Source organism: Patella vulgata, chromosome 6 (assembly GCF_932274485.2).
Source record: "Patella vulgata chromosome 6, xgPatVulg1.2, whole genome shotgun sequence".
Lineage (NCBI taxonomy): Eukaryota > Metazoa > Mollusca > Gastropoda > Patellidae > Patella > Patella vulgata.
Genome location: NC_065884.2, coordinates 62020545 through 62044700, shown reverse-complemented (window position 1 = coordinate 62044700; position 24156 = coordinate 62020545). Strand labels below are relative to the sequence as shown.

The 24156-nt window shown below is 35.8% G+C and overlaps 2 protein-coding genes across 6 annotated transcripts in view; one reads left to right on the top strand and one right to left on the bottom strand.

The window, feature by feature from the left end:
* The window catches only part of LOC126825625 (ras and EF-hand domain-containing protein homolog), a 42829-nt gene extending 26797 nt beyond the window's left edge, over nt 1–16032 (top strand). For 3 of the 5 annotated variants that reach the window (XM_050555333.2, XM_050555334.2, XM_050555331.2), the window contains 15 exons: nt 1268–1417; nt 2212–2302; nt 3835–3930; nt 4402–4595; nt 5180–5248; nt 5724–5817; nt 6257–6342; nt 6641–6768; nt 6955–7100; nt 7612–7833; nt 8163–8301; nt 8582–8778; nt 9510–9641; nt 10875–10951; nt 11559–16032. In XM_050555333.2, coding sequence (XP_050411290.1) covers nt 1268–1417; nt 2212–2302; nt 3835–3930; nt 4402–4595; nt 5180–5248; nt 5724–5817; nt 6257–6342; nt 6641–6768; nt 6955–7100; nt 7612–7833; nt 8163–8301; nt 8582–8778; nt 9510–9641; nt 10875–10951; nt 11559–11658 — 1921 coding nt within the window. In that variant the 3' untranslated portion in view covers nt 11659–16032. The remainder of the gene's footprint in view (nt 1–1267; nt 1418–2211; nt 2303–3834; nt 3931–4401; nt 4596–5179; nt 5249–5723; nt 5818–6256; nt 6343–6640; nt 6769–6954; nt 7101–7611; nt 7834–8162; nt 8302–8581; nt 8779–9509; nt 9642–10874; nt 10952–11558) is intronic. The other 2 variants (XM_050555335.2, XM_050555332.2) reach the window with 1 other exon arrangement.
* Nucleotides 16033–20184: 4152 nt separating this feature from the next.
* The window catches only part of LOC126824435 (DNA-binding protein RFX6-like), a 41123-nt gene continuing 37151 nt past the window's right edge, over nt 20185–24156 (bottom strand). Inside the window, exons 17-18 of the mRNA XM_056101768.1 lie at nt 23453–23603; nt 20185–20189 (exon numbers count right to left, since the gene is read on the bottom strand). Coding sequence (XP_055957743.1) covers nt 20185–20189; nt 23453–23603 — 156 coding nt within the window. The remainder of the gene's footprint in view (nt 20190–23452; nt 23604–24156) is intronic.

Sequence of the window (24156 nt, the reverse complement as noted above, 5' to 3'; positions counted from 1 at the left end):
AATTACCAAAATGAAGAAAACAATGTGATGTGTGAAAAGCTCTATACCCAATAATAATTGTCGTGCTTCAGTATCTACAGTCATGGTTAATACGGTAGCTCTCTAAATTATTCAACTGACCAAAGCGTTTAAAGGCGAAAATAACTGTAAAAGCAATATTTTCGCGAAATAATTGTTGTGGTTATTGTGGTGACGATTTAAGTTCAACAAATGATTGAAGCGTATCAAAGTTAAAAAATCAATAAAGAAAGATTACACGAACTATACAAAAAAACGTTGTGGAAAAATAATTGTTTTGAATTATTTACAAACTTTTGCAAATAATATGGAAGAATGACTCGGTTATGTGATAAACTAACACAAATAAATTTTGTATTATATCCGCTGAAGACGTAGTTTTGATTTGTGATATTCAGAATGAATATGTTCGCCGATTTAAACGAAGAATATAATTCTCCAGCGACATTAGGACAACTTCGTCAGAAGTTGAAAGATTGTTACCTTTTGCTTTGGTATGGATGTTTTTGATTGAGATTAAAGAGTAAATATCCCTAATTGAATTTCAATTTTTGAATTTCGTGGTCATTTATTTATTTATTTATTCATTTTTTATTCCTGAAAAAAAACCAAAAAAAACCAATGGAATAACAATTGGAACCCTTCGTGTATTTGTTTCTAAAAATTGTTTACATTTACATGGAAAACGAAATTGGAAATAACAAGTGGAATGTGGTTTAGTGTTATTTATACTTTAATTGTTGTTTATCTATCTGTAATACGTTTTAAGGTCTGTATAAGCACCCCATCAACTTTAAGTGTAGTTTAAACATACATCATGCTAGAGCTAAATCTCCCTATTGTAGGCCTTTCTGTTAATTAGATATTTATGAACATGACAAGACCATAATCAACTCTCGATGTCATCTGATTTGTCCGATTTTCATTAGATTTGAATCCGATCTGCCGTTTAATGACCGTTGGTGATTAACCGTAAAATGGATAATCAAGACTTTGTTTATTATCGTAACAACGGTAACAATGACAATCGAGGTTACAGTGTTAATAAAATGAGCACCTCTCAGCCCAGTGTGAAGTAATTTGACTGAAATTTTCGGCATATTCTAGTTGCATTATCTATATTTTTAACTATTATTTAGTTTAAGTTTTCACGAATAGTGCATCAGCACATTGTGTTGGATCAGGTGCTGTACAAAGATATATAATGTTTTTATATTTCATCCATCTTTTTTGTCGTTGTATTTTTCAGTCAAGAACAGGTGTGTGAATTATATCAACGTCTACATGACAGTAATAATACCGATCTCTTAGAATCATTTGAAAATATCATCCTTGGGGTTATTAAAGATGTCAGAACTTACCAAACAGAAAACGAACGATTGGAAAAATCATTCCGAAGGTGAGAAACGCTTTTAATAAACTAAATATAATCAGTTTATATATGCTTAGTAATGTTATACTAGTATTTTTTTTTTTTTAAATCAAATCATAAAACCTATTATTTTGAAGAATCCTTTAAATCATAACTAAATCAGTTTTTTTTAACTTATCTGAAAGATTTTAAGCCTGTTCTATATTATGTGTTCACAGCTTATATATAGTTAGTAATGTCATACTAGTATTGTTTTGTTTTTTGTTTATAAAAAATTCAGGTCTTGAAACCTATTATTTTAAAGAAACCTTTAAATCACAACTAAAGCAGTTTTGTTAAATTATTTTAAAGATTCCAACCCTGTTTTATTTTATATATATGTCTGTCTTTTATTTAATGTTTTCGTTTATATATAGTCTATTTATTATTAAACGCTCCTGAAATTGTGCGCTATATAAAACCCGTAAATAATAATACTGATAGGGACAGGAGTCGTGAACACACCATACCAATTTGGAGTGTTGTTATAGCGACCAAATGATTTCAGTTGACAATTGATGAGCTGATGGACAAGGGCTAAATCTATTTTTGTCAAGGTCGCAGATATGTAAATAAGGTTAGGGCACTTGATTGTTGGCGAGATTGTAGGTTAGGGTTAGGGTAAGCATTGGGGCTAGGTTCAGGGTTAGGGTAGGGTTGGGATTTGCGCTAGTCCTGTTTGAATCTCGTGACCTATGACGAAAAATTGAGCTGGCCTTATCATTTAGCACTAACCGATTGGCAAGTGGTACCAAGGTATTGAATATATTTATGTATTTCAGGGAGAAGGAAAGTCATGAAAAACATCTTCAACATTTGGAAGAGGAGATGGAAGCCCAAACACAGAAGATAGAAGAACGAGTTCGCAAACAGGTAAATATTTAATCTCGAATCCGGAATTCCGTGGCCTTATTTACATAAACCTAAACTGTTATAAGAATTTGGCCTTTCCATTGGCCAGGAACAAAGACTGTGTACAAGGATTATAACCCTCGACCAATGAAAAGAACACAGCCTTTAAATAATTTATTTTAAGATTTGGTGAATAAGGGACCCAATTTTTTATTTTCTTCTCTTGTATTGAAGTATATTTAGCATCCCGTGAAAAATCCTAATTTGTAAAACAAAGCTTAACTATAATTGTTTCTTCTGTCTTTGTTGTATTATGCACATCCTGTATTGTATATAAATATGTTTTATTATACGTAAAAGCATTATTTGATGTATTATCATAATGAAAAAGAATATAATACGTGTCATTGTTATAACATTTCTTCTGTAATCGACGATTATCTCCCTTGAATATGTAATTATTTAGTAGTGTTCAATTTATTTTGTTAATAATTGTTCTGGTAAAATCCCTCATCGATACTTCTAACGCAACTTAATGAACATATGTTAGTCTCAAAATGACGTAAGTAAAGTGTTTACAATTCAACAAATTGGATGATTCATAATGAGAATTTAACCAGCTGTCATAGAAACGTGACAAGATTAGGGTCAAGGGTTAGGCTCTAGTGTATATATTTATGTATTATTTAAGTAGCAGACTAGTTATTATAGATTATAGATATTAATATTTAAAAGGTAAATATAACCAATAGTTACACCCTTATTTACAGTTACTTCTATGTTTTCAATAAAAAAAAATAGTTCAATGGCATTTGGCAGGTGACTAAAGTGGCGGCCATTATCACGAATTTCGCCTCGATTATTGAAGTCAAAGCTTACACCTCCTAAAAGACTTGATAAAACTTATCATGAACACATATCTTTCTATATGCATCAAAGGTGCATATACGGTTTGACTTAACACTCGTAAAATATTAGTTTTAGCGAACATCCGTCTAATATCGGTTGTTTTTTTTACAGAACACCCGTACATTAATGTTTTTTCAGAACACCCGTACATTATTGTTTTATTCAACACCCGTAAAATATTGGTTTTAGCGAACACCCGTACATTATTCTTTTTAGCAAACACCCGTAAAAATTTGGGTTTAACAAACACCTCAACATCATTGGTTTTATCGAACTATTGATTAATATTCGGCACACGCATAATGGTTAACGAAAATATGTAATAGAAATAATTGAGATTCGTGGGACTTTCACAATAGTATAAACGACCCCGAGTTCAGTTTTCACTCGAGTTAATTTACTCCAAGTTCGTTTACATTCGAAATAGATATTTTAGAAACAAGAATCACATTTTAATCCAGATACTTTTATTTGGTTTAATGCCGTTTAATGGTTTCCCTCTGTGAATACCTATCCTGTGACTGCTTTTCAAACAATTAGCAGTCAGACGTATGCCCCACCCCACCCATCCAACCTTTTCATGTATGCATTAATTCAATGATATTTAACACAGAGATTTAATAAAAATGTTTGTTTTTTTCAAGCTACAAGACAAGTTTGAAGCAGACAAAGAAGACTTAAGAAATCAAATGGATTCAGAAATAACAATGTTACAACAAAACTTAAAAAGGTTCCAAAGCGTAAGTGTCTATATTATTTTGTGATTTGGAAATAATTCGCCTGCAGAATGTATAATTCATAACCCCATTTTATATATAAGTTTCCATGGAGGGGTGTTTTACAAGAGCTAAGCAAGATGCCGAACCCCATTCACATAAGCACCATGTAGATTGTTTATGGAGTGGGTGGAAAACGCCACTCCCCTACTAAGATTGATTCAGCTTTCTTAACTAAATCCCAAGGCCAAATTTTACTCCTAATTCATTGATCTAATTGATGTCTTGGTTCTCATTTGTAGGGGGGGGGGGGGGTACCTAGGTACTGATCTGTTAAAATATTTTTCCGATCTGCATACGACTCATTATTAGAGGGTGGTAATACTAGACATAAACATAGCACTCATACATTGCCGAGATATAGACGTTTTACGAATTACTGCAGTATATAAATCTTAATGGCGTTTTAAATACCCACCCTCTGTCTTATTTTAGCAAGGGCTAACTGATGCCGGAAATAAAGCCGAAGAACAAGTAACGCAGTTGAAAGCGAAACTAGACGAGTTAAATTATGAAAATAGAAATTATAAAAGTGAGTTAACGGATGCTCAGACCAATCTAGCTCTAGTTAGATCAGAATTAGCTTCTATTCGACAACAATTTAAAGAGAAGTGTCACGAATATGACAAGTAAGTAATGATAACAAATTTACAATTTACACAAGTGTCCGTGTCTGGTATTTAGGGACTATTAGAATTGGTTTATCACATTCCAAGTATAATTGTAACATGGTTATCCAAGGTCGATCAGTAACAATGATTTGAAGATTCTGGAAGTGACGCAATTAAAGGACATTAACTTATTGTTACCGACTGCAATAAAGAGAGATAATTGCTATTGAGACGAAGCTTGGTGTTATATAGTGGACACCAACATAGTCTTATAAGACCACCACCGAGCGCTAACTTCATTGGGCTTTGACCTACATTCTATGACATACTAGCTTTGTACTGACACCAAATCCTGAAGTAGAAGTGATGGAATGTTTTGCATGGGAGGCATCGGATAAGAGTAAGTTAATGTCATGATATATCGTTCAGTAAAGCATGGCGCCATATTTTATGTACTAGCCATTTTGACAGTCGACCACTGCCTACGTGTAGTGTTACGATTTGCTGGCCGCCTCGTCACAATTTAGAGTCAAATAATTGGGTTTTATCAGAAACCCCTGTCTCACGAAGATGATAATAACTATTAATTTGTTTGTTTGTAGTGAGAAAGAAACGGTGATGGATTATATTAAGGAACAGGATAATCTAACCAGACAACTTCATCTATTACAGTAAGTTAAACTTTCTCACGAACATCTGATATCACTCACTAACCTAGACAATTGCATTTACCCTCAGGCTGGGAAGAAAATATACCAAACATATAATCGGTTATTGAATGTGCGGATTTTAATTATTCGAAAACATTACGTCGATAATTTTGAGAAACATTTATTCCGCTTCCATTTAATAAACTGAAAATGTTTATTTAATCGTTATGTGTATGACAGGCGTGAAACGGGGTAGAACATCATAATAAAATAGTATACTAAATTTTGTATATGGCGGTCATTCAGGGCAGAGATCTGTTCTAGAAGTAGATTGTTCTCTGTGTTCAGAATGCCTTGTAAAGATCCTATGACATATGGAAACAGAAATAAGAGCTGGCAAAATTTTGTCACATATAGTACACTGTATGGCGTATAGTGTTGTAGATAATTAGAACTTTAAACGTCATTTCATTGCCGTCTTTTATTTTGTTTTCAGTGATGCTAATAAGAAGTTACATGATACCAATGATGATTTGAGGAATTGTCTTGAAACAGTTAAAACAAGTCATAAACGAAATCTTTCGAATGGCGTAAGTAGATTATAAATCTGACCCATATTCCATCCGCAACCTGTATCGTAAATCCTCCATGGGGTTGGTACAAAATAAACTTTTCGCGGGAGCAACATCATATATGATATCACGAAAAAAGTCAATATACATTTACTACCTTCAATGAAATAAAGTAATATGGTCTGTAAATCGTTCTTTGGACGATTAAAATAAAAAAACAACCCTGGACAGACATCATATTGGTGCCGCGATTTATCGTTTAGATATCAGCAGACAATTACAAGTCATTGAAGACGGGTACCTTTAGATGGACATAACTCACATGCGAATTCATCCATTTTGAAAATGTTTGAACCAGTATGCAATTTTGCACCCATTATGTATTGTATATATCTATCGATTATTCTCTAATATTTGGACTTTAATAATATGTCTGGTTTTTTTTCTTCTATTTTAGTCTGCAGGAAGTGTTCGTAGTGTTTCTCCTCGTCATAGTTCTAGAAAAGGTTCCATCATGAGTGACTATTTCGACAATACTCCCGGGTAGGTTTATTATTATGGGTATAATGGGCTGTTCTGGGGCTTTATTACTACGTCTTGTTAGGCTGAAATTATTAATTCATCTTTCTCAAATTGATGTTGCTTGGCTATCTGTTCTCAGAAACCTATTGATGTTCGATAGCAACCCCCATTGTTGTTTAGCTCATAATTATTTGGACGTCTTATCTGCTGACAGTCGTATGTTTCGTTGCCGGACAATCCACGTCTTGAAAGTTGAAGACGACAATGAAACCCGTATGATTGGGAGTTTAAATAATTGTTTTAAATCTTTGTATTACAGCAACCGTTTTGCGCGAGCATTTAGTCCCACATCCTCGCTGGCCGAGGAAATGGTTAACCCCGAAGCTTCTGGAGAATCAAGGCATCATAGAAGAGGAAGTTGTGGTGAAAGTGTACCGGAAGACATGGGTAGGTACAAATTGTGGGGACTGGGTCAGAAACACGTGTGACATGAAGCAAATGTCCTTCTTGACAAAGGCTATAATTCCTATTAATTAGTAATTTTGCTGGTGATATTTAAATTTCTACACGAATTTTAGATTGTGTAAAATTTGTTCGACGATCGGCTTTTTCAATTTTATCTTGTCGTTACAGATAGCGGTCGTTCGACCTTGAGAGATATCAATGACCTTGACTCAGATGAAGAGTCAACCTTTACTGATGCACGCAGTTTGGAAGCACGTGAAAGCAGGAGGAATACTCGACTCCGAGCAGCAGCCGGGTATGAAGCAGAAGGGGAGGTAATTACCAATAACTGTAATCTTAATCTCAATTTTTTGACCGACTCTAAAGTTTCACACATTTTCGTTAGGTTGAATAGTACAGATGGAGCAACATGTAGCAACATCTAGCTCAAAGGCTCAACATGGAAATCTTTAGATACACAAAAAGCATGTAGCATTCTAGTAAACATATACCTATCTGCCTTACATTTTAACATAACCAACCTCCGGTTATCCTTCCACATCAAAATCAATAATATTTATCAGAAAATGTAAAGCCTAACCCTTTTCGTCGCGTCTACACCAAAGGTAAACAAATATCGCAATGTAATAAGGCCGAAAACGATGGGTAACCAAATGTAGGAATTCATTGGTGTCCAAATAAAAATTGATTGAACCCTATACCACTGGACCGAACGACTCGGCCTCAACTTTCAATTTTGTATATTGCTTTTGTGATGGTATAGTGGGACGACTTGATAACCTAGTATAACAACATTGAGTATGGATATCGTATCTATAATTCTAGGATTACGATTCTCACGATGAAATGGAAACGGAAGCCGAATCCTTCATCGAACCAACAGAAGCAGAGGTGTACAAAGTACTGGGGTCAAAGGCCAAGCGACCGTCATCAACCGGAAGCCGCGGATCTACCAAGAGTGTTCGATCGATACCCAAGGATGAGGGGAACAATTTGACATCCAAAGTAGGACGAGGGTCCAGACGGAATTTATCCGCCACACAGGAGGTAATCATTGTATTTTTTAGAATTTAAAAGGATTTTTTGTATATATGAAGCAATTTTTTAAATAATTTATTTCATTTCCCGTAATGATTATATTAATATTGAATTTATATTAATTATATTATTTTGTAAAAGTAGCTGCCTGTGCAACATGCTCGCTATTGGTCTTACACTAACCATTATATTACATTGTAAAAGTAGCTGCCTGGGCAAAATTCTTCTCTTTTGTATGTACTACTAAGGTGGATATTAGTAAAGTTTTATTCAGTGATTAAACTTATTCTAAATGTTTATAGAAGTATTCTAATGCTGATGTTTATGTTTTTTCCCAGGCTGTTGAGACAAAGATAACCAAAGAACCAGAGAGGATGTATAAGATAGTTTTAGCTGGTGACGCTGCTGTGGGTAAATCCAGTTTTATTATGAGATTATGCAAGGGAAAATTTGTCAACAATCTCAGCTCAACTTTAGGTAAGGACTTCAAAATTATTATTACTTTAAAACGAAATAATACGAGATTTTCCATATAATCGGTTGTAACCGGAAGTCAAAGAAACAGCCATTAAAATCTTATGGATGATTTGACAAAACAACAACAACAGTTAATACAGTCAATTTTAAAAAAAGTGGTACTAGATGTCTTTAAGGGGTTAAGAAAATCCTATATCTTTCACGACGCCATATTTATAGATTGCAGAATTATATGTACTTTCAAGTTTCCGCCGTGTGTAATTCGATGTCTTTGTTACAGGTGTTGATTTCCAAACCAAAGTAATAGAAGTTGATGGCCGCACGATAGCGCTACAGTTGTGGGATACGGCTGGTCAAGAGAGATTCCGCAGTATCGCTAAATCTTACTTTAGACGGGCAGATGGTGTCCTACTACTGTATGACGTCACATATGAAAGATCTTTTATCAATGTTCGAGATTGGGTAGAGGCCGTTGAGGTGTGTAGACATTTTGATTTCCCCATTTTCACAATTTTCTAATATATTTCACAAGTTTATGGCATTTAAAATCCACAAATTTATGGCATTTAAAATCCACAAGTTTATGACATTTAAAATCCACAACAATTTTATAACATTAGAAGGCACAATTTTACAATATTACAAGACACAATTTTACAATATTACAAGACACAATTTTTTAAAATTAAAAGACAGATTTTATAACATTAAAGATATAATTTTATAACACTAAAATCCCCAATTTTATAACACTTCTGTAACAGATTTTAAAACGCCCAGTTTTGTAACAAATTTTAAAATCATCAAGCGTGTAACAAAGATTAAAATCAACAATTTATGCCTTTCCCCGCTTTCTCAACACAACTCTTTTCGCCACTTTCCCGACACAATCTTTTCCCTGCTTTCATGACACAACTCTTTTCTCGTATTAACGTCATGAATAAGACACAGATCTAAATTTCCTTTTTTTTAACACTCAATTGCCAAAGGGAATTTTATCTGGTTTAAATATTTATACATATATTAAACAGATTGCAAACGTATAAAACATATTTATGTTTGCTATTTTAACAGTGTATGGCAGTTTTCTTGATCCCTTTTCAATTCTAACCCCATATCACATTCTATTAACCTGGTACCTGGTTCTACGCTGGGTTTTATGCCTTTTCTTTAACCTTTGTGCCCATGATTAGTATTAACTCTTGCAGTCTGTTACACAGGACGGAGCCCAAAAGAAAATACCCATAATGCTATGCGGTAACAAGACAGACATGCGTGTTGAAATGGAACAACAGGGCCGGCGAACTGTCCGATCTGAAGACGGTCAAAGACTGGCTAAGGTTTGTGAGCTACATTTTGATAAAAGACAATCAGGACTTAAGCCCTGCTGTTAATGAGAGAGGGGTGGGGGGTAAGGGAGGGGGTGGGGAGTAAGGGAGGGAGGGGAGGGGAGGGGGAGCGAGAGAGAGAGAGAGAGAGAGAGAGAGAGGGGGGAGGCATTTGCTGAAAGTTAAATCCTTAACATTTCTTTTAGCTCTTGGCGAATGATAATGGTTGTAACTGTAGAGATGTTTAAAAATGGAAGTAGAACACTAGTTGGATTATTTTGCGATTTGTATCGAGACATATTTCATTACAAATTAGTCTTTACAAATGAATATCAACAAATTATAACAAATTATTTGTCAACTGGTGAACACATTGGCGTACACGTGTAAAAGCCATTGGTAGTTGAAATTCGATAAGTGTTAGCGGAATCTTCGATGTTCGGGCATTATTCTCCTCCCTAGCTTTCCACACGTGGCCACTGAAGAAAACAAAATGACAGAATTATTGTGTTGTTGAGACCATTAACTCCATCTCATTCAATTCGTCTCTTTTGTTATGTTATTAATATTGCGTACCCACTACTAAATCGTTTTGAGAAGTGTTATGTTTGACTTACTCGACTACCCATACTTTATTTTGAGGGGTGTTATGTTTAACTTGCTGGACTACCCATACTTCATTTGGAGAGGTGTTAAATTTAACTTACTGGACTACCCATACTCCATTTTGAGCGGTGTTATATTTAACTTACTGGACTACCCATACTTCATTTTGAGGGGTGATATGTTTGACTTACTTGACTACCGATACTTCATTTTGAGGGGTGTTATGTTTGACTTACTTGACTACCGATACTTCATTTTGAGGGGTGTTATGTTTGACTTACTGGACTACCCATACTTCATTTTGAGAGGTGATATGTTTGACTTACTTGACTACCCATACTTCATTTTGAGGGGTGTTATGTTTGACTTACTGGACTACCCATACTTCATTTTGAGGGGTGATATGGTTGACTTACTTGACTACCGATACTTCATTTTGTGGGGAGATATGTTTCACTTACTGGACTACCCATGGACTTCACATGGTTATGAACATAAATGGGCACTGGTGGGTCGCATATGACACGTCTATGTCTTCTTTTACGGTATACTGTATTATTATATAGCGTGGAATATTGTACTATTGTATAGTGTGGTATATTGTTTTATTTAACAGTGTGGTGTGTCTTTTTATTACAGGAATTCAATGGATTATTTATTGAAGCAAGTGCTAAAGATGGATCTCACGTGGCCGAAGCAGTTATGGAACTGACAAGGTAAGCTTCCGTTTGATTATACAAAAATACATGTATCGAGTACAAGGAGTAAGATTGACAATGGGAGTTTGATTTTTTTAAAATTTCGGTTTTGATTTTTGTTGATCTACTCTAAGTACTTATCGGTTATATTTTAAATCCACTGTGATTGGTTTAAATCATCCATTAGCTAGTCAATACTCAAATTCATTGGTTATTTTGCCTGGGCAGCGGCAATTCCGTCGACTTTTGATTGAATGCCAACTGTCAAGTGCTCGTTTATAAACTGACTTGTGGGAGACCGGAATCGGAACCTGGGTCACAGAGGCTGTAATTATAGACAGGGTAAACTGTATGGTCTGATTTGCATTGAACAGAGTAACACGAAGGAGAGGGTGGGGAGTCGACTAAATATCTTACACCGAGTCAGAAATGGCTCTATTAGTGACTCAATGTCCGGGAGAGAATGAATCGAAGCACTTGTGCCCCGTGTCGGAAATGGCACAATTAATGAATCTGAAACAAATATAATTGATAACAAAGCTAATGCTGCCTTGGGGAAATTCGCCGTGAATGATGCTGCACACGAAACAAAGCCGAATAACACAATTTCATATATTAATTGTAGATTGTTACGTACTAACGAAGATCTGGAAGTTAAAACAGTTGGAATGCAACTTCACGAGATGAATATGGATAAGAAAAGTAGTACATGCTGTAGGCGTTAAAACATAATGGCGGCTTTTGAAGAAACCACGCAGGCGTGTGAGTTGAACGTTCAAAACTGCTGCATTTAATATTGTATATGTTTATCAATATTACAATGGGTACATTGAATAATTGATCGGAAATGCTACTGGTTTGAACATTTAGAAGTAGAAACAGTCTTCCAGAAAAGTCCCATTTTATCATAATTTCATTTGGAATGGACATTAAATCATTTTAATCAATGTTATCGCAAAACAAATGTATGTTATTTTAATTTTATATTTGACATTATGCATTATTAATATATCACATATATTTAACATAAATAATATGTAATACTTCGATGTCTTCCAAAACATGCAGGGTACATTTTATGTGCTATTTTGTTCCAATGTTTACAGCATTTTACATTCGAAAATTATATCGCTATAATAATATAACGTCATCATAATGTCATTGCGTTATTTGAATGTTATTTGCACTTGACGTTTGAGAGTTATTTTAACGTCATGCGGAGATGACGTTATTGTAAAACGTCGTTCCTTCAACGTTATGTTAGCATGCGTTCTTAAAATGGGATGAGATGACGTTCTAAATAGCTATTTTAGAATGACGATTTCGAAAAATTACGTTGTTTACGCTATTGTGGGGTGCCCTTATTTTAACGTTATAAGAGCATGTAGTTTCAACATTAGCGATAATGTAATAGCATACAATTATTGTAACGACTTTGTTTTATCGTTACTGTTGTTAAGTTAATAATCTTGTTAAAGAAACTTTGTTATCCATGGTTATTTATTGTTATTGTAAAGTTTATGTTTTTGTTAAGTTACTTATGAACGACGTAGTGTTCACGGTTTGTGATGTTGTACAGGGAATACATGTGTGGTTAAAGCACATATACCATATGTTTTCCACACGGAACAGAGATAGGTCATTTCGGGACTTACATAAAATGGTTCAATTTTATTTCAATAATACACTTGCGCGTAGGTGTCTTTAGCAGTGGGAGAAAACGGAGGACCCGGAGAAAACCCACGAGGTTGGACAGACGACCTTATGGTGCAACGCGCATGCGCTAACCGTTCGGCCATCCAACCTCTTCCACGCGGAACACAGTTCACTAAAGCATAAATAAAATAAAGACCACGTATCGACTCCCGAGCCAGGACCGAAGGGGTCAATCAACATCTAGTCATACTTGGAGACTAAATGTCGGAGAGAGAATGAACCGAAACGATCGGGCCCCGAGTCAGATGTGGCCCAATTAGTGACTTTAAGACAAAGATTGATAACTCGATCTATTAACAACCTACCCAATTAGTGATTTTGAAACTATAATAATTGATTGAGCAGGGTAATTTTTAGAATGTATATATGTAATAATTTGTATTATAATTAGACAATACCAAATAATCACATTATTGTTTACAGTGCATATAGTACAAGAGTTATTGTTGACATAGTACAAATGCTATTGTTTACAATACACATGGTACACATGTTATTGTTTACACTATACACGGTGCAAGAGTCATTGTTTACAACAAACATAGCGCAAAACACAGGGCAGGGTTAAACTCTCATGGGACCCCTGGCTGAAAGTGTCACTGGGAACCCTTGGACGACATTAAAAGGGAACATTTTCGTGTCATTGTCCATCACACTCACACCTATACAATTTGTATGTCAGGATAGTAGATAGATCGAAATTGTTAAAACTAATTTGGGACCCAGACTGCATCCCAGTCAGCACCAACTTAAACAGGTATTGACAAAACATTGTTTACAATGTACACATAGTACAATAGTTATTGTTTACAATGTACATATAGTTATTGTTTACAATGTACATATAGTTATTGTTTACAATGTACAGATAGTACAATAAGTTATCGTTAACAATACACATACCATTATTTACAGTACAACAGGTATTGTTTACGATAGACATTTTCTTGTTTTAAATTTATGTATTACGGTTTACAAAACACATAGTTCAAACATTTGTTATTTGTTAGATAAACGTACATAGTATGTATATAGTATTAATAAAACATTTTGTTTGTGGTTATATCTTAATTGTTATGCGGACATGGGTTGAAAACAGATGATATTATATTTAACTGTATTATTTTTTCATAGCTTACTACTTCAATTATATTAGTTAACTTTTGTACTTGTGTTGCTGGTTTTCGACGAGATACAATTTATTTAGTTTTCTATAGAATTGTGATTAACATGTCTTTTTGGTCCAACTTTACCATTGGAGCTTTCATTGAGTGTGTATGAGTTCCTGAATATTGAACGGGATCAATAAATCCAGTATCACTTGCTTTATTAATGAATCTGATTGATATTTGGCAGACATATCATTATGTCTGCGCATTGTGATTAGGGTTGTATATTTTAAGTTTGTATAAAAAAAGGAAAATGTCTGTATTATCATCCACAGATATAACAGTGCCTTGCTAGCCGTGTTAAGGCTCCAAACAAATAAAATGTGACACTGGGTGTTACGGGAATGATAAGTTTTCCTTGCTATAATGGTTCTGGAAAAAGGTTTTGGTACTAGTTATTTATCAGTCCCAGTATTACAGTGTTCATCACATGTCATTATCAAGTCATGACCAGCACCATGTTACATTATTAATTTATGTTGTTTAATTCTGAAAACCAAATAAGCACTTGTGTTGAGTCATGATAGCCATAATACGTTAGTAACTGGAAAAAAATAAATTAATACCGGTAGTAGACACAGCTATCTAGCGACGAACATTATTTATTGCGCAGGGCCTATTTTAGATTTACTACTGCACCATGTTATTTTAAGTTAAAGGGTTTCCCCTTTAATGGGATTTAATTACCTTGAAACCGCTTTTAAGTTTGACATACTTATTCGAGTGTATCTCGACAAAGTCCCAATCACCCTTGGGCATTATTCATGAAAACTTAAAATAAAATATTATACGGATGCTGACTTTTAAATTCTAGGTCTTTTCAAATGAAAAGGCATCCTCGGTATCCCTAGTGGTTAGGGGTTGGGATGGCCTAGTGGTCTAGAGTACCGGAATGAGACCACTATGGATACCGAGGATGATGAAAAGGCTGCATTCTTGAAATGTTTTTGTTTAAGGAATAGTGAACAATGCCTACGTTCTCATCATATCGCACCATTGCTTCAGTTGGTAAAGAGTTTAAATAGCACCATATTCTGCTTGTGAAATCCTATCTTTGTTAATTTTTACATAAAGTGCAATATGTATGTTTGTAAACATTTTAGTTTTTGTATATCATCCTTTATAATTATTGTATATTGTATATTCCATCATGTTCTAGCTTTATATGATTAAATAATCGTTAATGACCCAAATGTCATATTTCTTGATGGTAAGGAATTTTAGAATCTTAATATCGTTTTTACGGATCAACGATCGCGAAATCATCCTTGAAGGTATCACAACCCTCTATTGCAGATGGTATCATCGCAAATATATCAAGGATTTATATTTGAGACGTTTAAATATAGTATTTGTATCAAAATTGTAAAATTGGCGGACACCTGAATTCGGTGCTTGGTTTAGCTTTCGAAAAACTCACGTTTCGTTTCAGAAAAAAGTAAATTGTGAGTTTTACAGATTTAAAGAAAAAAAAATCAATCAAATATTATCTACAAAAAACAAATTTATTTCGTATATACTATACTTACCGGACTTCTATTAAGTACTATGATATTAATGGCTGTTGTGTGCGTGGCAGGGTATTTACCCCTTCGAGAACAACACCTATTACCACTTTCTATTATGCCGAGTTTTCCGAATTTATCCTTTAAACTTTATATTTGAACTACTAATGTGTATTCGACTTTAATTTTGATAGGAATGGGTTCTAACGTCTCGTCTCGTAAATGGATCATTTTGAAACTAAAACACGATTTTTTTCTATGATCACCTGTGCAATGAAAGATATAAAAACATGTGTCGAGACAACCTAGTTTCTACCTACTTTTATTTGATGTCCAAATGTCGTGGTTCTTTTATATGTACTCCAATATGTTCTCGGTTTTCGTACCATCCTAACGACTAGGCAAGTGGGAATTTTTATTTGAATCATATTCATGCATTTCATCATGTTTATCCGTCCATAGTTCACTGTTATCATACATAATATAGTATATATGTGTATGTATATGTATATACCCTGTATCTATTGTTACACTGACCTATTTCACATTTGCATAATATATCGCTTGTTTTGGTTGTTTATGTTTTTAAGTACTAGCACTGTCCCTGGAAGGAGTTGTCTTTCTCTGTTTTCACTCTTCTCTGTTAAAGGTTAAATTTATTATGTATATTGTAAATACTCTCTAAATTGAAATAAAAGAATAATACAAAGCAATATTGTCATCGTTGCAAGGACCTGATGATTGTTGATTTTGTATTAGATACAAGAATCATGGGGACATAAAATCCAAATATTTATATCGTGGGTGTGTGGAGGAGGTGGGGTCAGAGGTGTGCTCACCTCGAGGCACAGTGAAATTTTGGACTGTGTGGAATATATTAGAATCGATTTGTAGCGCTTCATTGCCACGGTGTACGTTTGAAACTGGTTGAGCATTATGATTGCAGTGTTGAAATCATGTGATCATTTCATTCGATTTCAGAAGAGCCACAAAACGTCACGTGAGCACAAAAATCAAACCCATGACGTAAAGCATCCCCGATTATTAACGTTAAAGTCAAATTGTCCTATGCAATTTTATGCCACAGCAGAAGTTTGTTTGGAAAATAAATCTATAATATGGCTCACATGGCTCTGCCATTAATTGACACACTGTTTATCTTACAATTTTTCATAAACTGTCCAGCCTTTTGCATATCGTTCAATTTGGATATCTGTCTTAATGGGCACGTCTTCTTTTTGGAGAGAGGCAGAGAGAAATGGGGTTTTACGTCCACTCGACACAAACCAGGTCATTTCAGGACTAACATATGGGTTTAATTTTGTTTCAATAATTCGCTTGTGCGTAGGGGCCTTTAGCAGTGGGAGGAAACCGGAGGACCCGGAGAAAACCCACGAGGTTGGACAGGCGACCCTACTCCTTGTCACGTACAACCGTGGAATCAAAACCACGCCAGCTGACTCAATGACAGACCTTATGAAACCGCGCGCTCGCGCTAACCATTCCCCCCTCCCCACACACACACCCACTCACACACCACATCACAACTGTACACGTCTTCTTTTAGAACCCAGGAAGAAAAACAAATTTCGTCGGCAGGTGATCCTATTCCTTATCACACAAAAACGTAAAATTAAAACCACATGCATAGATGCCAGTAAAAGCGGGTCAAGGGTCCAGAACCCACTTCCTAAGGCTCAGTCTGGTCCAGGGTCCGAACAACTTGAAAATGGCATCTACAACGTTCCCTTTTTCAAACTTATCCGGGGCACTATAACATCACACCACTTCAGTTTGGTGGATCAGGAAATTCTGGACCCACCTCCATCCATCTGAAAATCCTGGATCCTTAAAACATAAGGCGTATAATGCTTAGTCAACACGGTCACCCAATCCAGGGCCCTGTTTTTCGAAATCTTAACTAAAGATAAAATCCAAATTTTAGTAGATACTTCAATTTTGATCGGCTAAGCACTAAAATCAATCTAATATTATCCAATCAAATTACTAAAATTTGGATTTTATCTTAGTTAAAATTTCGTGAAACAGGCCCCTGACTTTAGAAATAAAATCCATAAATAACACACACCACCATCTTGATATCCGCCATCTTGTTTAATCTATTTATGATATAACACGCATGAGATGATCATTATTTACACAATAATAAATAAAATGTTTACAAGTTGAATACAAAGTTTTCTACAAAACTACATTATTTAAATTATTTACAACTAAAACATTTATCATAATAACCTTAATGGGAACTAAATAACTAAGAACACCTTGCCTAGTTGTTCGGGTAGGGTGTATAGGGCCGAACATATTTGGGGAACGGCACTTTCAGTCTACTACACTGGATAAGCTATTCTTTTTTTCATTTCTTTCGGGACAGTAGAGGTACACAGGTCATGAAAACCTCGTTTACTGTCAGAAATTTCTAAAATATTTTAAGGCTATGTGTTTCGTGGGGGGGTTGAGTCATTTTGGTAATTTTGAAGGATCGTCCTAGGCGACACAAACTTTAGCTACACCCTTACCGTTAAATATCTTTGCTTATCAAAATACAGTGTTGAATTACTAGAGCGGTCTGATGTGATATTTATATTATAGATCGGCCAATATTTGAACGATTAGATATTTTTATATGGCAATATTAACATGAAACATGTTTGTTTATTAAAGACACATTATGTTTTATTTAGATAAAGAGCAGACCATTCTTGCTATAATAGCTCAAAAATAGATAATGTGAAATGAAAATATTGAAAATTTCGTTCAAATTACTTCATTCTGAGCCAAGATATATACATAGTGGTAACCAGGGTACTGGTATATTCGAGATTTAGCCTCGCTTTCCCATCTTTAAATTAAATTTTTAAATAGCGAACCGTTCTAATCTAGTTAAAATCTCGAGTATCCGATGCTATCGAGAGTTGATTATGGTCTTGTTCTGTTAATAAATGTCTAATTAATAGTTTATATAACATTTATATTTCAGGCCCAAAGAAGACAGCAATAGGCAGATTTAGCTCTTGCATAATGTTTGTTAAATTTTGGCTTAAAACTGGCGACCGTTTGCAGAAACTAAATCAAAGCATCAAATGAAATCAAGATGGACGCCATATTATAATTAGCTAACTATTTTGTCACGGGTAGCCATTCCTAACGGGGACACTATGCGAACCCGTGTGTCTTTTTTGACTCCCAAATATATTACCATATACGTAGAGGTTGATATGCAATATTTATTACATATACAGGAAGTCCCGCTTTTACCATTTCAGTACATACTGGTACACACGCAGAACCGATTACACAGATTCCTAGCTAAAATATGTTAAATACAAAACAGAAATAAAGATTTGACCAATGACATAAAACTAAGATAATTGTGAGTTAATAAAATTCAGATCTATATCCAGCTCCGAATACAGGAGAACAAAAACATTTAAGGCAGAGTCACACCAGTTGGTTGATCAATTGAAGACACGTCCGAGTTTTAAAGGGCACACCCTGTAACTTATTATTCTCGGTTGAATTTGAAGAAGCACCGGTCAGTTTGTTGGAACAATCCTACGTGTAAAAGACTGGTTCTATCATTTAGGCTTTATCTGTAGGTCAAAAAAGAATCACATGAAATGGTTTGTCCTATACACATAAAACTTCAAGATAATCGACTAGTGTGACCCAGCCCTTATTACATGCTAATAAACACTATGTTACAAATGTGTATGAAGGTCGAAGTGGAGAACGAAATTATCGCCAGATTAAAGCCACTGGCCATAACTTGAAGCATTTTAAATTCCTTTCCAACTACAAAATTGTGAATCTTGGATCCGTTCAGTATTTACACAGATATCATGAATTAAAAATGTTCCAACATTCGGCATCCCCTGCAGACCATATAATCAAGCCAGCGACGCCTATAAGTATTATGTTAAATCTTTTGATGAACGCCTTTATAAACCGGTTGAATCCCAACCGGGAGATTATCTGTCGTTGGTATTTTGGTTTTGAAATCTTAATTAGATGTTAAATAATCAATCAATAACGCGGATTTAATCGTGAAAAATTAGTTATTAGAAAGGTTCAGATGCGTTCCAAGAACGACAGCGAGAAGGAAGCGAAGTCGTCGTCTTTCACGGAATATGTGACGCACTTTCGCGGTTCAGAAAAATTCGCATTCTTGACAAAACGCGATTTTCAGTTCATTGTGAATAGAGCAAAAAATTCATGGTTTGAAAGTGTCGATTCGTTCTATCATATATTCTAAAGGGATGTTGTTCGGTATAATTATGAAATAGATTGTTTTAAATAGAACTAAACCACCATGGAATTCACTTACGATATCGGAGGGTCCGAGATGTTTTCATAAACGAGTTCGTCTGTCGTCCTCGAGAAGTGATGGCGTAGCATGCAAAAATGGGGATCACCTAGTGCCCCTTCTCGGAGTGCATCTGAACGTCTCTATTGTCCAGAATACGAAATGAGATGAGATGAAATGGGGGTTTAACGTCCCACAGTTCTGCTCTGACTTGGCTAATGAAGACGGCCTACACCATACACCTCCGTCCTGCACCACTGACAAGGGGAAACCACGCCGGGAAATCCTGATGAACTTTCTTGGCCTCCAGGCGAGAAAACCACTGTGACTTCCTCAGAATACGAGAATGGCGATTTTAATGTTCAAATGAAATACATGATAAAATAAACACACTAATATATTAACACATCATCAATTAAATATTACACATACATTGTATATTATTTGTAAAGATACGTATAGAAGTATCAAAATTTATTACCCTAGTTTTAACTGAGACACAAACAATCTACCCTATTATTTAATGTGACGCTATTACCCTTATAACAATTACGTTGAATATAATAATAATAACAAGTTCATCTCTGTGTCGAACAATCCCGTGGATTCCTGCGAGCTTCGTCAAGCTAGACTCTGTTTATAACAACCGCTGAGTTTCCAGCAAGCTTCGTCGAGTTCCGGTAATGGCCGTTACAACAGAACTGTCCACACGATGAGAACGCGAGCGGCGACTGGACCTTGTACAGGAATCTTTATTCTAATTACCTCCCTTTAATACCTTGACAAGACCCCTGTCGTTGTATTACCACGATGTGTTTATCACTAGCAACTTCGGTTACATGTTACCTCGTTCCATCTAGTAGTTCCTTTCTCCGAAATCCATTTACAAATGGCGAACGTGTTTATGCGTGTCGTACGCTACACGCATTAACGAATACTTAAATGTCTGTTAATGAGACCATATTGATTTTGGAATGTCGCACATTTTTGTGAAATTAATAAATACAAACTTTTACTTTTGTGGGTTTCTGTTCCCGTGTTTAAAAGTTAATAGCACGCCTTGTGGCCTTCCGGCATGAATACAGTATTGATTGAGGGTAGAGGTCGCTCTGGGTCAGTATACGTCATATCATGGTCGCCGGTCATTATTCCCATAGTTAATAAATCCTCGCCTAGGCTACTGGACAGATGCTGGTGACCTAAATATAAATAAACTCGTCATCAGAAAAAAATATATAAATACTTCCTTTTTATATGGCTTGACCAGTCACTTGGATATTCTAGATTGTCAGTACTGTTTGTGTTTTTGCTTTGATTGCCATGCCTTAAATGGGTCAGTCGGTGCAGAAAAGTAGAACGTTAAACCCCATTTCATTTCTTTTTTGTTCCAACAGTTACCGTTGTGCGATCCATTAGAAGTCACTCTTAATGTAAACAAAATCTCCAATTGGGGGTTGCCAAAGGAGGATTGCTCTTATATCTTCTTCGATTTTGACGTCTATGTTCCATTTTAACTTAAAGACGTTAACAATATGTCAACGTAATGGCTGGCAACGAATATACGCCCACCAGCAGCATTATGAAGGTAGATGAAGATCGTCACTGCATTGCATGGCGTAAGTCAAAGGAGCGATAACTCCAATAAGAACGGTTAAAATTGCAAAGACAGATGTTTTTGAATAGAGCAATTCGATGATGGTTCCTACCAACTGAGCTGTGACCACCTTAATAATAAATCAATAAATCTGCTTTGGTATAAAGTAAATATGAGTGTACTATGAAATGACGTGAAATGAAATGCGGTTTTCTGCTCTAGCCGTGATACCGATGACAGATACACACCATACAGGGTGCCATGAGGGAAATTTTGCATATTCTTTTACGTCAACGACTACAAGGTCCTCGGTTTTTCGTCCCATCCAAACGACTAGATGACGTCTTGTGACGTTAGCAAGGGAAACCAGGCTGGAATTTCCCGAAGAACTTTCTCCGCCAACACCTGAATCAAAACCTGGAGGACCTGGTTAGCGAGCAAGCGCCATACCCAATAAACCACTCTGGTCCCGAGTATACTGAGTATTCATTACATACCTGGATGTGGACTATTACAATTAGCTGGACTATTACCACCATATACTAATACACTATCTCTATGTCTTAACATGGGTTTATCCAGGAGATTCAGAGGATCCGTTAATTCACTATGGTACTGGGACGGAAGGGGGTTTCTCTGTTGTATAACTGACACGTGCTCCGCTAATGGTTTCGGTGGCAAGTAAACGTTGGAATAAATATCTGAAAATAGATAAAAAAAAAAATAAACTATTCAAATTCTTTAAAGAATCAGACAGAAAAGGCTATTCTTACTATATGAATGTGGACACGCCGAATGTCAAGAAGTAGGATCATGTACTCTAGAGAGAATAAGTATACCTTGTCTAGTGCAATGCGTCAATGTATTTAACTCGAAGGAGTGATGCTTCCGACCTGGTTGTTCAGACTCCAATGGTTGAAGAGCAAAAGTACAACAAACTCAAAGATCAGAATTCAGGAGCAAAAGTACAAGAGTGTCGTATACGCGGAAGGCTGTTCTAGGGCACCACTAAACCAGAAATCACGTTTTATTTGTATACGCTTACTTTGCTAATTGGAACATGTTGTGCATGATTACAAAGCTCAAAAAAGTCAACTCAGCCATTTGCGCCATGTATCATTCGAGGATCGAAATACTAAACCAAAACTCATACAATAGTTTTCCAACTTTCTTGTTCGATATCAACTACCCAAGACAACAATCATGCGTTTAAAACCAAATATGCAATCATAAAGGCTGAATACGACAGAATTCATCCTGGAATTTGGACAGGGGTACCTCAGACTTTCTTTTTCCCCACTGTCAAGGTTTCGATAATTTGTACCCAGATAATTATAAACACCATATTTACCTGTATTGCTATAATTTGGCAAATTGAAATACGATGAACTGGACACAACATCAAAAGCACTTCCGTTATTACCCTGATTGTGGGCGCTACCTGACGGATAGTTTATTTGTCCCGTGGAAGGATAACTCCCAAAAGTGGGTGGGTAAAAAGGCTCCGTAGGAAACTGTTGATCGGGGAAAGTATAGGCATCAAGATCTTTGGTATTAAATGGTGATGTATTATTGTAAGAATGATTCCTGTATGGGACATCGTAAGCACTCGTGTTGTAACTATTCAGATAATTCTGACTGCCACCATACCCTCCACTCGGTTGACCTGAAAACACATCGTATAAGAAAGTATAAAAACATGCATGAAAACGCGGTGCCTATGTGAGTATGGCACTGGTTTACTAATCAGGCCATCCGGGTATAATCCGGTATCGACCGAGGAAATTCAATGATGCATGAGGGAAGGCCTGGCAAGGACGAAAACCGAGGTTGCGTATAGACGATGGCGTGCAAGTAAAAGAACACTGGACAATGGGGAGTAGGCCGTAGAGCCGAACTCCGGGCAAAGTGTCCGTCATAGTACACTGCATGGAGTATGTTCGTCTTCATTAGCTTAGCTCTGTTGGTGCTGAAAGCTGACTGGTTTAACCTTACGTCCTTTTGTGAACACCAATCTCTAACATACCTTTAAAAGGTTTCAAGTTTTCTGTATCACGATTTTTATTTGTAGGTTGATCTTAGGCGCTCTATCACAGCTTAAAAGCGCACTATAAAGAAATGTGTTTTAATCAAGATATACGGGAGATAGAAACATGAAACAGAGAATAAGCAGTCTATTCAATTTGATGTCTAATGATATCCACTTACCAAGATACTGATAGGATGACGGTGACAAGATGGATGACTGATGACCGCCATTATAAGATAATGGTGGTTGATTTATAACCTGTTTTCTGATTGGATTGGGAACTATAGGTGATACAGGTGGTGTTAACATGGAATTACTTCCAGGTACAGACTGAAATATAAAACACAGAAATAATAACACAGATGGTCTACATCACACCCATATGCAGATGAAACACAGCACTTGCAACTCCTCTCCAAAATGTGACCAATACCTCTTTTGACTCCCTTAAATGTGATCAACAAAATTTCAAATTCCTTCCTAAATGTGCTCAACACTTTTTACTCCTCCCCTGTTTAAGCACTTCAACGCCTCTCCCAAATGGACTTTAACACTTTCAACTCCTCTACCAAATGTGTTCAACAACTTTTAAATCCTCCCCTAAATGTGTTTAAACGCCAACGCCTCTCCCAAATGTGTTCCACAACTTTTAAATCCTCTCCCTAAATGTGTTTTAACACTTTCTACTCTCCAATTATGTTCAACGACTCCCCTAAATGTATTGTAAGAGAATAATAAAAAAAATGCAATCACAGAGGATCAAAGGCTACGGCCTACTCTTACATCGAATTCAAACTGTCAAGGGATCTTTTACTTGGACGCCAATGTGTACACGTCCCATCCGAACGACTAGACAGCTGTCCTTGTCAGGACATTCGTCCTG